The sequence below is a fragment of the Amblyomma americanum genome, chromosome 6 (assembly GCF_052857255.1).
Source record: "Amblyomma americanum isolate KBUSLIRL-KWMA chromosome 6, ASM5285725v1, whole genome shotgun sequence".
Lineage (NCBI taxonomy): Eukaryota > Metazoa > Arthropoda > Arachnida > Ixodida > Ixodidae > Amblyomma > Amblyomma americanum.
The window spans coordinates 60,169,027-60,183,819 of NC_135502.1; the positions used below are offsets into that span (position 1 = coordinate 60,169,027).

The 14,793-nt window shown below is 44.4% G+C and overlaps 1 protein-coding gene across 1 annotated transcript; it reads left to right on the forward strand.

The window, feature by feature from the left end:
* The first annotated feature begins 16 nt into the window (after window positions 1–16).
* On the forward strand, window positions 17–11,469 carry dUTPase (Deoxyuridine triphosphatase). Its single transcript, XM_077627126.1, has 6 exons — window positions 17–457; window positions 1,566–1,702; window positions 2,974–3,048; window positions 5,300–5,370; window positions 8,189–8,278; window positions 11,244–11,469. Exons 1-5 carry the CDS (start codon window positions 231–233, stop codon window positions 8,246–8,248), a joined length of 570 nt encoding a protein of 189 aa, XP_077483252.1. The 5' UTR covers window positions 17–230; the 3' UTR covers window positions 8,249–8,278; window positions 11,244–11,469.
* Window positions 11,470–14,793: the final 3,324 nt, after the last annotated feature.

Sequence of the window (14,793 nt, forward strand, 5' to 3'; positions counted from 1 at the left end):
ACGCTGCAAGCGCTGTCAACCTACGCGTCGCTAGTGTTGCCAAATGACCTGGGCCAGTACGCTCGCCTTATCACCTGTGTACCAGAAAGCGTATAATAACTGGCAAAACACAAGCTTTACCCACGTGTTTTCATCTAGTTGCGACTGAATAAGGGACATGAGCTTCGAATTTACGTAGTAAACATTAGAAAGATGTAGAGGAGATACGATTTCGATCAGCATCATCATCAATGGGAAATTTGGCGGGAAAAGGTATGCATACGCCATTGCGCTTTATTTCCATAGGTCAGCCAGCTTCGCGCTCACGTTTGTTGACGAGTCTCTGGCATCACTCCATGACAAAGAGAGACTTTAGGATGCCGGAAGAAAGTCCGAAGCTCAAGTTCGTCCGACTCACGGAGCATGCCCGCACGCCGACGAGAGGCTCGGCTGCTGCTGCTGGCTTCGATCTGTACAGGTGCGAATCGCGGCCTGCTGCTTACAAGGCCTGGTGTTATAGAAACGTACTGCGGCGGTTATTATGGAGCGGAGATTTTAAAAACAGAACGATAAACCCTCCAGATGTACAGTAGGGAGGCTCTTTGAACCAGAATGCGTGAGTGGCCACTTAAACACGCAGTGATTAGGTGCTCTCTCTCCTCGGGACTCGGCTCATTGTTTCTGACGTTATCTTCGAGAGAGAATGTGTTATCGCGGGCATGTTCACTGACAACAATAGGCCGGATATGCTAATGGAGCGTCGTCAATGCGTCGTCAGCTGACGCGGCTGCCTCTAATTCTATTTTTACATACTTCCATGTTCACATTTATGTAGTGCACCGGCCTGCAAACATCATTTTGTTGATTTAGCCGTAAAAAAGCTTCGTCAAGAGCACAATGTCTACATAGATTATATGCCATCTGTTTCAGTTGCCAGACCTTCAAGGCTTGCACCGCGTTAAGTCTATCGTATATGCCCATATATCGGTTGATCATTTTTATTGCTAATAGCTTGCAACGCACTGCTGACACCATCGCTTTCAGTTGATTGCTACTTTGCTGCCGACCATAGTGCAAGTTTTTCACTAATTGCATATAGCGCACGAAAAAAGTGCAATGGCGTTGCGTTAGTTTTTTTCAGCTTGGGACGTGCGTGAAAGTAAAAACCTAATCTTAACACATGATGTGCATCAGAGGTCTAAAAAGTAAGAATTCGTCCAGAACAGAAATGGATATACGCAAGTACAATGGAAGTTATTTTTCGTGTTGTGCCTTTCTTTTTGTTATAATAATGTGTTTTGGCACTGTGACCAACAGTGTTTGTTGAAAGGGGCTTCAGGAACGGGTTTTCAGAAACGCTATATTTTGCTTACTTAGCTCAACCAACATCCTTCCTTCCAGTCATTTCTTGCAGAAGGTAAACTTGACCTCATAACGTGCGTCTGAGGTACAGGAACATTTATATGCACTGAGTCTTCTTTCTCACACCTTGTGGCTTTAGGTACTGGGGCTTTCAAAGTGCCTTTTTGTCCGTGTAAGTAATACTGTATAGTTTCTTGCGTTCTAATAGCTGCTCGTGTCTGCAGTGCGTATGACTACCGGGTGCCCTCTGGTGGCCGCTGCGTCTGCCTCACTGACCTGCAGGTGTGCGTGCCAGATGGCTGCTATGGTCGCGTAGCGCCACGCTCTGGCCTGGCCTCCAAGAACGGCATCGATGTTGGTGGTCAGTGTCTTTCTGTTGGCATTCAATTGAATTTTAATGCTTGCTGGTGAGTCAGCTGGGCGGTGCTTCTGTACATTTTGTGTCATACAGTGTGTGCCCTGTCCATTATGAACAGCGTTGACAGCCATACTATGGCCACTTCCGGACAGAGGCCTTCTCCATTTCTTTCGAACTGTTTCTGTCCCACAATAACCCCTGATCGAGTCTCCATTGTCAACTGATCCTGCGTCATCCTTCCTCCCAATTTTTTGGTTTCCTCTACTTCGCTCCTCCAGAACTGACTGTTATTGCTTTCATTCGCCTATTCTATGGCGAAGCCCAATTTGTGTGTCTACATATGTATGTGTGTGTTTGTGTGTGTGTGTGTGTGTGTGTGTTAATGAAATGAGAGCAAAATAGAGCATTGGGGGGGGTCCACAAGTCCTTTTTAATAGGACTGACTTGCCGAGATGTTCTTCAGCTGATGTATATATATATATATGTATTATTTGAGCCAGAATATGCAAACATTTTTCTCGTTTAAGCTGTGTCCCTGAGTGCGATGCCTATCCTTTTTCATTCAGTCCCACGCTAAACAGTCCAGACAGCATTTCATTGCTCTTTGAGTTGTTTTATCAATGGTTTTTGAGGAAAGCAAATGGCGCAGTGACTGTCTCACTTCTTGGGGGACAGGGCAATAATATAAGGAAAGGAGGAAGGTGGGAGTTAAAGAAGAAAGAGGTGCCATAGTGCAGGTCTCCAGAATAATTTCGACCACCTGGGGATCTTGGGACCTGCACTGACATCGCCCAGCACACAAGTGTCTTTTGTGTTTCGCTTCCATCGAAACACCGCCACTGCAGTCGGGTTCGAACCAGTGTACTCCGGCTCAGTAGCCGAGCACCCTAACCACAGACCCACCGCGGCGGGTCATTGTGTAGTTTTAGTAGCCTTCTTTTTTGTCCTCACATGTTTATTTGTGAATTGTCAATCACGTGATAGGATGATTTATTTCTTTTTTTTTTTTCAGCCAAACTATTGCTAGCCTGCAAGAGTTGAAGAAAAGCTGTGAGGGAAAGTTCAGAACAAATTCGAATGCATGTTTTGTTCTTGCTTCGAGCTAGATTCTGAGAACGTAAAGCTGGCAGTTTTGACTAGGAGATGGGAAGTTTTTTTTTTCTTTTTTCAAAATTTTATGTTGATATGAACTGAAGTGTGCATCATGGCTGTTTGATAAAGGGCAGTGTGAATAAGTACTTCCATTGTTTCGTTTTTTTTCTGTGTGTATGCAGCTGGTGTGGTCGATGCAGACTACCGTGGCAACCTGGGTGTGCTGCTTTTCAACTTTGGAGATTCTGAGTTTACCGGTGAGCACATACGGCATGCTCAATTATAAATTGAATTGGCACGAACTTGTACTTTGAGTCTGCATCTAGGAAAACCAAATAATGTTATGTAAGGGCATACAACTCATTTCTGGTAGCGTGGTGCTGGTGTCAACTGCTGTGTGGCCTATGCATATGTAGGCCTCCATTCAAAAGCTACAAATGATTATAAGGAAGCTGGAAGGTTTCATGTCTGAATGTTTTTGTTCCAAATGAAGCTTGTACAGCCATGCTTGTACTAAATAGATACTATAGCTTTGCTTTGTTTGTCGTTGCTTTGTTTGTGCTGCTGTGGTTTACCACAGCCAAAAGGTTAATGTAGCTAAGATTAAAATGAGTATAAGTTGCTTTGGAATTTTCATTGTTAACCCTGTAACTTACTCATTGTCACGGATCTCCCCGGAGAACACTCGTACCGAAAGAATGGACTAGGCGACAGGTGTACCCACACAGACGCACATTTAATACACCTTGCGTGACACAAACACTAGCACACAAAACACAAAGACTATCAATACACACGACCCAGTAACATTGCTACTAGCATTCTACTGGTAGCTGTCGGCGTTCGTGCTCACGGTTGGTTTGGTTCGGATGCGGCGTCGTATGGGTCCAGTAGCCGGCGTCGAGATGGCGTTCAACGTGCTCAGGCTGGCATCGTTGGCTGCGTCGTACAAGCGGCCGGTTCAAGCGCCCGTGGGGGTGATGCCGGTGTTGGTGTTGGGGGCACCACCCGGATGGGTGGCAACAACGCTGGAGACACCCCTGGCCGTAGCAGGTGGTAGCGTCTTCAGTTAACTCCCCGGAATGTGCTCAGGAATGGCAGGAAGTCCACGATGCGAAGCCGTAGAACGCTAGCTCATCGGAGCAGTAGCTTGCGTCGCTCTCTTCCAGCCAAAGCGTCCCTGACCTGCCTCCGCTTCCCTGTTCTTCCCCCACCCCGTGCCTCTCTCTCCTTCGCCCTTTTATAGCCTTGGCGTTAGTCCACGTTATCCTTGTTGTCGTCCTCTTCTCTTCTCCACCAATCATCTCTTTCCACCTCACTGAATACTTCATCTTCTTTATTCTTCGGTTAATTCACATCATCCTTATCACCATCCTCGTCGTCTTCTTCAAACCTCTTTCGGTCATAATTTTATTTTAGACTCCCTATTATATGTGACACTCGTTAAGCCCGCGATTCCATCAGGTCTGTCACAAAATGCTACTGCTGAACATGCTTTATTCTTTTGGCTCAAAAGCAGCATCAGTTGATGCTCTGTAAATGCTGTTGAGATAGCTGGTGATATCTGATAGCTTTTTACACTCTAGTCCTAGATTGCTTTAGCATATCTGAGAGTCCCAGCATGCCCATTTTCAGCCATAAACGAGTAGTTATTTTAACCCACAAGCTGTTAGCCACGCTATATATGCTGCAGTTAAATGGGTATATTATTTCGATGGGGCAACACCATGCAGAGGAATGGCATTTAGGCTATATGTCACTCTCGAGAAGTCACTTAGTACGTTGAAAGACATGTTGACTGTGCTTTGCTGAGGAGTTATTTGAGAAATGCCACTTTAACAATGTCTAATGTTCCTTTTATGTTATAAAAATAATGTAAATTGCAGTCGATAATTTTCTCCTGGTACATGTACTTTATTTTTTGCATAGCTTCTGTCGAGATGTGCTCCAGTGAGCAGGACGGGGCTTCCCTCTCAAGCAATTACATCTTAAACAGCACCGAACATTACTGAAAATTAGTTGAGGAAAGGGAAGGTGCAGTAACTGTCTCACTCTTGGTGGGCACCTCAGCTGCATCCTGAGGAAAGGGACAAAGGAGGGAGTGGAAGAAGGGAAGAGAGAGGTGTTGTAGTTGAGAACTCTGGATTAATTCTGGCCAGCTGCAGTTCTTTGATGTGCACTAACATTGCACAGCACAGCACACAAGCGTCTTTTGAAATTTTTTTCATCGGAACATGGTCATGGTGGGGTGCTTCAAAACTTCAAAATATGGTTCAAAATACCAGAGGGGGTAAAGGGGTGTGGGTTATTTTTTTTTGCTCAAAGCTAACAAAATATCATAGATGCAACTTGAATTTACTTATCTGCTATTATATCTTGTTTTTGTCTTAGCTTTCTAGCTTTTAACATGCTGGGGGATTTTTAAAAGGGCTTTTTTCTGTGCACTGTTGCCCACAATCATACTTTGGTGAACATATTTTTTTTGTGTGGGGAACTCTTCCATTGCAGTGAGCCGGGGAGACCGCATTGCACAGTTTATCTGCGAGCGCATCACTTACCCTGAACTGGTAGAGTGCCAGGTGAGTTTTCATGTTGGCTGGTTGGCTCAACTGTGCCTCACAGCCATGATGCTTGTTAATAAACAGAAGCTGCTCAATTTATTCAAGGCAAAAAGGCATGGTGGTTGAATTTGGCTTGTGACGCTGATGAGATGAGTACTAGCACTATCGGACACGGTGCAGTGAACATGCAGTGAACAGAGCCGTGTGAGACTCATATATTCAAGCGTGCATTCGTATGTATATCTACAGTCAATAGTGGCACCATCTGTTTATGGCTTTAAATAAAGGCACCTAGCTTCACCTTTCGACACTAGAATCGCACCGAGAGATCTCTGAGCTAGCACGAAGAGCCGGGCTTGACCACCTAGCTTGACCTCGTTGAACAGCTTCTCTCGATGGTGCAGGCAAGCTCGCCTTCCTCCACCTAATGCTAGCCAAGCCAAATACAAAACCTCATCTTCCCGGCATTCCCGCAGTGGATGAAGTGCTCTTGTATAGGTGGCGGTATAGGTGGCGGTGCCAGCTTCCCTCTGGGTAATACTACGCGACTTTCTGCAGCAAAAATATTTGACTTTTAAACTCGTTTTTGTGTGGGACATTAAATGCGGCAGCTTTTAACATTATTTTCATTAACTATCTAGGAATGGCAGGTTGCGTCAAGAAAAATATTTTCCTTTTCATTTACCTCTTGTCTCTAAGATGAACTTTTCAAACTTAGCATATATTTGGCCACGCTGTAGATAACAAGCACTCGATTTTGCTTAAATTTATCGAGTAAATAACAAGGCCTCTCTAATAAAGGTTTCTTTTCGGGTAAACATTGGGTTTAAACCGAGCCATCTTTTCGGCCCACAAGAATCGGGTGAAACTGGATTTTATGTGAAAATGAAAGGCCTTGTGTGGAAAACTGCGAAGTGAGGATATGTTGCTAAGGCTAAGGAAAATGCGTCTTCTCCCTCCCCTCTCTCCCCCTTTTTTTGTCTCCGAGTAGCCAGTAAGGCAGCTGAGCATGAAGCAATGAGCAGTCAAAAGAACAATTTCAGGGATGTGCTGTATGAAGTGCTCACTAGGCTGTACCTTTTTTTTTTTTGTTACTTCGTCATCAAAGCTCGAGCTTTTGAAGGCTGGAGACATAATTTTTTTCTTTTTCGCTCACAGCGCAACACGAACGGGACACAAGACGAAGGACTAGCACAGCGCCTGTTTGTGCTAGTCCTTCGTCTTGTGTCCCGTTCGTGTTGTGCTGTGAGCGAAAATGAACACTTACCAACTCGCCCAAATTTCCGCCTTGCTGGAGACATAAAACTTTTTGTTGTGTGTTTTGGCTTTGGAATGATGAGCCAGACATTACTGAACATGGGTCACCACGTTGAATCTGCATCACTCGGTCAATCATTTATACCTGAATTTTTTCTCCCATGTAGTTAACGGTGTCAGCAGCTGGATGGTGGTTACAGCATCGCAAGCATGTATAAGACCATGTGAAGCGTACAAATCCTGCAATATAATCACTGCTTTTTGTTTTAATTCACTCCAACTCTTATGCTAACTTGCTCCAAAAGCTGGAATGGCAGAGAATGAACAGTTATAAGGTTGAACCAGCCGCCCCAATCTTGAGAGCAGTCTGCTTTGCTATCCAGCTGAGAGGGTATTGTGTAGCTACTGCAGGAAGGAGGAGGGGCGTCTCCAAACCTGTTTTCATTCACTGCGAAAGTCAACTTGCCTTCCTCGATCTACCCCTGCCTTGTGATGGCCTATTGCTCCAGGAGGAGGGATGAAATCATTCACGAGCTGTGTTTGTGCCACACGTGCCTGCCACGGCTTTCTGACCACGGCGGGGTTCTCGCTCGACAAGCCAAGTAATGCATTAAAAGTGATTGAAGAGGTTTGTTAGAAGTGCCACTTGGAGAACCGTAGTGTGCAGTTCGATATACTGAATGGCCATCAAAATTATAGTTTGATATACTGCATGACTTTTCTAGACCTTTACTCAAGATGTAGTCAGTAATTTGAAATATCTGGGTTCGATATATCCAAGCTAAACTGTATGTTTCACCTTTGGAATGCCTGACGGGATTTGATTCTTGTGATGTCACGATTGTTGTTCAACCACTGAAATTGTAACAGACTACGTGAGAGAAGAATCTCTATTATAAATTATTTATTGAATTCTGACAAACTACACAGGGTGATATGTGATATGTGCATCATTCCAGATCAAAAACACTATGTGAAAAATTTGGTGTCTCTACCCCTTTATAATTAGAAGATGTGTCTTGGTGTCTACTTTGATGCAGCCGGTGTATAATAAGGTCGCTGAACTATTTGGCAAATTTTTGATTTAAGAACAGCAGGAAATCATTCTCTCCTGAAAGTTCTGAAGCATGGTCCGGGAGCTTTTGCAGTGTTTTTGATCAGCAGTACAATTCAGTATGCTATGTTTATTGATGCAAACATGAATTCATGAATGCTCTATGTTGTAACTGTGGCACAGTGGCTCATCTGTATCTATGTGATGGGAACAAAGGCAACTGCACTGTTCTCTTTTTTATATTTATTTGCCTATTACCTGCAAGAGGTTATTGGCTAAATTTGTTGATAAATACCTCATTACTAGGCTAAAAGAAGGAATTATACTGCAATGGACATGGTGTCTACTGATGCCATATAGTTACACTGGTTGCCACACAGATGTAGAGGCATTGTGCAGTGAATTTTTTTGGAAAACATGACTCGCACTTCAGGCATTATTTTCCCTGTTGCTTTGTAACCAGCCATGTTCACATGGTTGAGCTTGCATGTTCAGTTTCACAACACTATTTCCATGTCACACCAGAGCCTGGATGACACAGAGCGAGGTGGAGGTGGCTTCGGCTCCACGGGCCTGCGAGGCTGATGGCAAGAGTAGTCAGACCACCAAAAAATGGTACTGGCCCTTTTTGGAGCCCCCCTTGCTGCCAAGTTAGACAAATTGTCATTTCTAAAAACTGTGTGCAAGATCCAAATTTTATCAAGTTGCACCTTTCGTCAAGGCACACCAGCTGCCTGTCTATCCTTTTTGAGAAACAGTGTTCACGTGCTCTAGTGTGGTTAAAAATGACGCTCCCTCAGTGCACTGTGTGGGAGCCAAAATGCCTCTTTAGTTCAAGGTGCATCTCTACTCTTTATGAAAGAGAGCTGGTCATTGAATCATTGCAGCTAGTTTCAGCAGAAGTGCTTTCAGTTAATTTTTCCTGATAAATGAATTGACCGTTTATTATGATCATTTGATTTGTTTCTTGGGTGCCCTGTCACAAGGCCTTTGCAATAATTTTAGCTTTCTGTGCAGCAGTGCGCTATCAGTTGAATGCTTTTCACAATTGTCATGTACTAGAATCCCCAGAATTGCTTTGCTGCATACTCTGCTTTTGCTAGCATTTCCTCCCCACAGCGATACTGTGCAAGGAGAAATGCACTCGCTGGAAATTACGCTAAGTTTGCCTGTCTGATGCTTGTATAACTACGTCACTTCTACGGAGACAAGCAGTGGTGTGCACATGGGTGAAAAGGCAAAGAAAAAACAAAACTGCCATTAGACAACTGTGACAAAATAAGTATACCAGGCCCATGAGCGCGGTGCAGGGAAAATGTACCGTATTTATACGATTTTAAATCGACTTGAATGCAAGTCGACCCCCCCTTTCCACATCACATTTCTGAAAAAAACAAACTTGGAGGTCGTTTACACTTGACCTTCAGTAATAAAACGCGATAGCACTATCTTGCGGCCTCCGCTTATCGCCAGCTGCTATCCGCTGTCGCGCGCGGGCACATTCCAAGACGAAACTCTCTTAGTCACTGGACTACTTGTCCACATTTGTGCCATCGTCCTCACTAGCGCTGCCATTGTGATCGCTGTTTCTGTCCCATAGCACATCGTTCTAATGTTGTCGCGTAGTGAAATCCCGTAATTCACAAACATCCGCATCACGACATCGCGTGGAACAGCTGAAAATTTTGCCTCCCTGCAGCTGCCACACCTGCATCACCTATTGCGAACGTCGAACTTGCCACCTGGCACGCAGTTGTTCCGTTTCTTCAGCGTAAAGAATGGCAGCCATCTTGATTGTAGCCGTGACCACGCGCCAGTCGCTTACCGGACCCGGAGCACAAACGACAACTGATGAAGCATTACATTAAAAACTTGTGAACCGCGGCCAGCAGTAGTCAAAATGCGTCAGAGCTTAAGAGAAACTACCTACTCGTGAGCGGCGTCGGCAACTACCTACTCGTGAGCGGCGTCGGCTCTCCCGTCGGCTACAGACACTACCCGGCGCCGCTGTGGTTCCGAGTGGCGGTGCTGCCATGATTGGAACAGCGGCCCTTCCATCAAATATTGACGCTCCCTGAAGGAAGTGCCGAGTACACGGTTGAAAATAAACAAAAAAATTAGCTGTGGTTCAACTTTGGTTAAACCTGGTGAGAAGCGAAAGAAACCTCAGACTCTGCGTCGCTGGTTATACGTACCGCCTGAAGTACTTTGTCGTTTCTTCGCAGTAGCACTCTTCCGCACGTTCTTCTTCTGTCTCTTCGGCACAGCGTTTCTTCCTAGCCTGAATGAAACGTTGAAGCTTCGATCTCCGGCGCGCTATCATGGCAGGGTGTTCTTCCTCATCCATTGCAAAACCGGTTTCTACTCCCACCGGCTTGCCGTTCGTATATATACACAGCTTTCCATTGACATCACAGACAGTGGCTCCGCCCCCGTTGTCAAGCAGAGTATCTATCACCATGATTGGTGTGCTTGTTTACTCAAATTCCTTTTATGTATATGACGCCACCGTCATGCAGCATCGCAAGTTATCCCAGCTCTTCAACCTTTGACCTCGACCTTTGAGATTTGGGCTGTGGCCCATCATCTTGGTCTGGCATATATGTCACCATGGCCTACGTGACTTTGCTCCACGGTTTGACCTCTAAAGATTTTCAAGGCCATAAACAGAACTACACTACCTTCATGAAAACCTGGCGTAGTGAAGCTTTCGCTTCAAAAAAACTTGGACGACGCCTATTAAGAGTAGAGCGCGTATGTGTTATCGGGCTGCCGCCGCTTATCAGCAGCCGCAATCTGCGGTCACGCGTGAGGAGTGGGCTGGTGCTGGTTTGCTGCCTATCGACAGTCACCATCGGCCGCTGCACGTGGGGTGCAGATGCCGGTTCTGCGCGTTGACATAGCAGCTGCTCAAGGCCAGCACCAAGAGCGATGCGACGGAGCCGCCAAGCAAAAATGCAACCACGTTGTAGCATGTCCGATATCTTGTTTCTCTCACTTTTGTTTATGGTGCAATGCTTTGGTTTTGATTTTAAGTCGACACCCTCCCCCCCCACACACACACACTTCGGATTTTCAAATTTTGAAAAATAGGTCGACTTACGATCGTGTAAATACGGTATCCAAAACCACATAGCAAATCACAAAACAAGGGTTATATGCTTTCATGCCTCCCTCGTTTTCCTATAATCCACACTTCTTTCATGTAGCGTTGGCCAATTCTACGCTTTCCTGTGCATATTCGGAACATTTCAAGCAGTATACAATTCGTTCATTGCAGAGGGCACGTTTTCTTCAGCAGAAAATGCTGCCACCACCTGTAGGTCGATCTCACGGCGAATGTGTGTCAGGATTGAAGGAATGGAATGGCCCTGGGTTGCTCCAGAGGGGGAATTGGCTTATATTCTGTACTCGAAGGAATTGAGATGGAATTGATGGCATCATTCTTTAGCTCTTCCAAATGATGTTACCTATGTTGAAAACTGTGTTGAATTGAACGGAGATCATTTAAATCAGCGGTTCATGCTGACGATTTCTTCACATGCATTGCACTTACATTTCTCGCTTCTACCTTTTGCAGATGCTGCCATTCATGCTGTCACCACAAGCTGTTGCAAGCGTTCCAAGCTGTGATTCAGTTGTTTCAGATTGCATTTAGCACTTCACACATTTAGTAGCAATCTCCATTTTATTCATTGCAAGCGGAATGTGTTTGCATTTCAGAAAGAAAAGCATTTCTTTTTTGCCTTTTGGTTAAATTAATAAAAAAAAAGAGGATGTTGTGGAAATGAGTTTTCACTATAGGACATGCAAATATTGTCGATCTGCAACTTGTGTCAGTTTAAAGGGAAACTCCGTAATTTTTTCTACCTTCTCCGATTTTACTGAAACTTTCGCAGACTGTACGTTCTCTGCAGTTTCCTAGTCCGGTGTGCCAAATTTTGCAGAGGGGTGGTGTTTTGGTGCTGCGCAAACCAATTTTAAAATCTCCCATTTCATGGCCGTAATGGGGGAGATTTCAACAGGCAAGTTTTTGTGTGCGACATCACTGGACACACTGTCACCGATATTAGCTCTGCGTCTGCTGAAGGACAAAATATCGCACTGGCTTTGATTGGCGAGTTTGGCCAATCAAAGCGAACACAATAGGTTTTGCAACAGTACCCGTGACTTCGCAAGACGGTCTGTCGAAGAGTGATTTGGTTGAAACCCAGTTTTGGTTTCCTGGTTTTTCACTCTTTTTTAAAAAGAATACTACTTAGCATTTTGAAAAACATTGTGCTGGAGTAAGCGGACCACAAAGGATGTGATGCGATTACCAACTCGCAATGTTCAAAATGCCCGAGTTGGCACTAAAGGCTCCGATGTATTCTGAAATGAATAATCTGCGACTCAGCATTTGATAATGGATTTTTGAGAATTATGCTTGGCTCCTGTGCATGCAACAACAGAGGTCAAAAATTGATGGGCAGGCTACTGATTAACTTGTAACTTCAAAATTTGACGCGAGGTGCACGTTTCCAGAATAACTTAAGCTTTGGAAGTTTTGTTGGCAGGCTCTCAAAGGGCACTGCACAAAAGGCTTGCCTATCGGCTAGCATCAGTGGAGCAGCTGCAAAAAGTGGCCCAGGAGTCATCAGCATGTCTTGCCAGTCTGGAAAGCGGAGGGTCATGTGCTAGTACACTGAAATATGAAAGAGGACTGCCATTACTTTCGCCCAATGTGCTTATCACCATCAGCCGTGTTGAACACGCAAGATAAAGGGCTCCCACAGACTTTTAATTAGCCTGTGCCAGCCACTGCCACCCTAACCCTGAAAACATCACCTGAGACTGAAGCACACAGCTTATTGTCTGTCCCTTGCTTTGCAAGCCAGAAAAACTCCTGCTGAGGTCATTTTCTCCTCTCAATTTCAGGAACCATGCTGCTTTTCCAAGCTCCCAAAGTTGCCATTTTTCCCTTTCCATAGCTCCCTGCACTGACCTTAGTCCTATTTGGAGCTTTTTTGCAAGCCTGTTTCTTTAGGTTACACGCTTACTTTTTCAGCATGTAACCCAACTCTTCCAGCCAAATGTACAATCTTTCTCATGGTCCAGATCTACTATCGCTGCTTTGCCTCTAGATGTACTTCAGTACTGCACAACCTACCATGCAATATGGTCACAACAGCATGTGTCACTTTCCATTTCAACATTTTAAGCATTCCTCCAAACTACTTGATGGAAGTTTTCAGCATAAATTCAATCAAGAGTCAAAGTGCCCTTATGCAAACTAGCGAGTTTAATGGGATAATGACTGACTTTGCAACTGCTGTTTAAAGTTTTTTACAAGAAATTTTTCAGTCAGCCAATCATCCAAATTTTCAGGTTTTCCTCACTGCCCTTGTAGATCAATACTTCAGTCACTATCATTCAGCTAAGAGGCATTGTGAGTAGACGGCTGAAAACTTTCTAAGCAAGATGTCTTTTCAGCAGGTCTGTAGTTACTCAACTTCCTACTAATTTTCCTTTCTGCAAAATCCATTAAATTTTCCACACAAGTGTTTGCTAGATAACTGATAACTTTTCGTGTTGTTCTGTCAACCTGCTAGGAGTTTGGTTCTTTACTATCAACAGATTAATCCAGCATGACAGAACGAGGAAACAACACAGGAACAGCGTACTACTATCGCTGCTTTGCCTCTAGATGTACTTCTGTACTGCACAACCTACCATGAAATATGGTCACAACAGCATGTGTCACTTTCCATTTCAACATTTCAAGCATTCCTCCAAACTGCCTGTTAGCAACCATAGTTGAAAAAATGCCACAGGAACAAATAACTGCTAAATTATGCAGCCAATCTGCAATCAGTGAAATCAGCGTGTTAAAAATTCACAACACTGGGCAGGGTGCATTTTGCACAACTGGAGCTACTTAAAAAAACCGACTTGAAAGGCTACATTTTGATGAATACCTAAGTACTGTTCTTGCTTAACAGGTGTACATGAGAGAGGGAGACCCTTTAATGAAAAAGCAGCATTTAGCAAACATTAAAAATCGCTGGCATGCTACTCTATGTGGGGAAGGGAATTTGGGAGATAAAGACGAAAGGAGAGCAGTGCAGAAACAGTTAAAGAAAAAAAGGGGAGAACATAAAATGCGGCCATTAAATGCCTACTAAGGTGCATCAGCGAGAAATTATGTAACATATGAAATGAAGTGCATAGTCTGACAAATGGGCTAACAAAGTTCACTGCGAGAAGAATGCATGAGGGCAGCAGGCTAGATGAAATTGGAACTTGTTTAGATATCCAATTTCCTTTAAATACGCAAACAAAAAGTTCATTGCATGTCTCTTGCCTAGGGCAGGCTAGGAACCTAAAACACTGTCCATTGTTAGAGGCAGTGGGGAGAGCTTTTGAATGCACTGTTCATAGTACGCATGCTCGTCAGCATATGCAGGGCACTCGAGCAGGATGTGCTACACAGATTCGATCTAGCCGCAGTTGTCACAAAGCGGACAGTTTGTTATCGCAAGCCGTTTGTAAATGGAGCGTTTAGGCGAAACAAGGTGTACATAACATTCGCAGCAACAGAAATCTAACTGGCCATTGCAGTGCAATCACCTTTGTCATGTTAAGTAGAAAAGAAACCGCCCTCAGAGGAGTCTTGTAGTTCACCCATTCTAGATATTTCTGTATAGAAAACAAACTCCAACTCACTGGATTTCATCACTGCCCTTCTGCTACTCACTAGTGCTGCAGGTGCCCATATTCAATTACCGATGCTTTTGTAACGCACACACACAGTCGCCATTAGTCACTTGGTGAGCAGTTGCAAGAGTTTTGATGGGGTACATATCCTCAGCCATCATGACTCATAATCACTTGTACACCTAGAAACAAGAAGTCCTTGGCAGAACGGGTTTCACATTCCCTCCAACAGAGGTTAAGAGGTGCAAATGCCCATTGCTAATTCACAAGAAGCCAGAAACCAAGCTACTTGCACAGTAATGTTTCAAGCATCCAGCAATGACGCAAGTAGTCTTTATGGGCGCACCAAGTGTAGTTCTTTACCATGTATTATGGCTCATACCTCTAGCAACAATTTCCGTAAAACAAGAAATGTCGTGTCATCCTAACTTGGC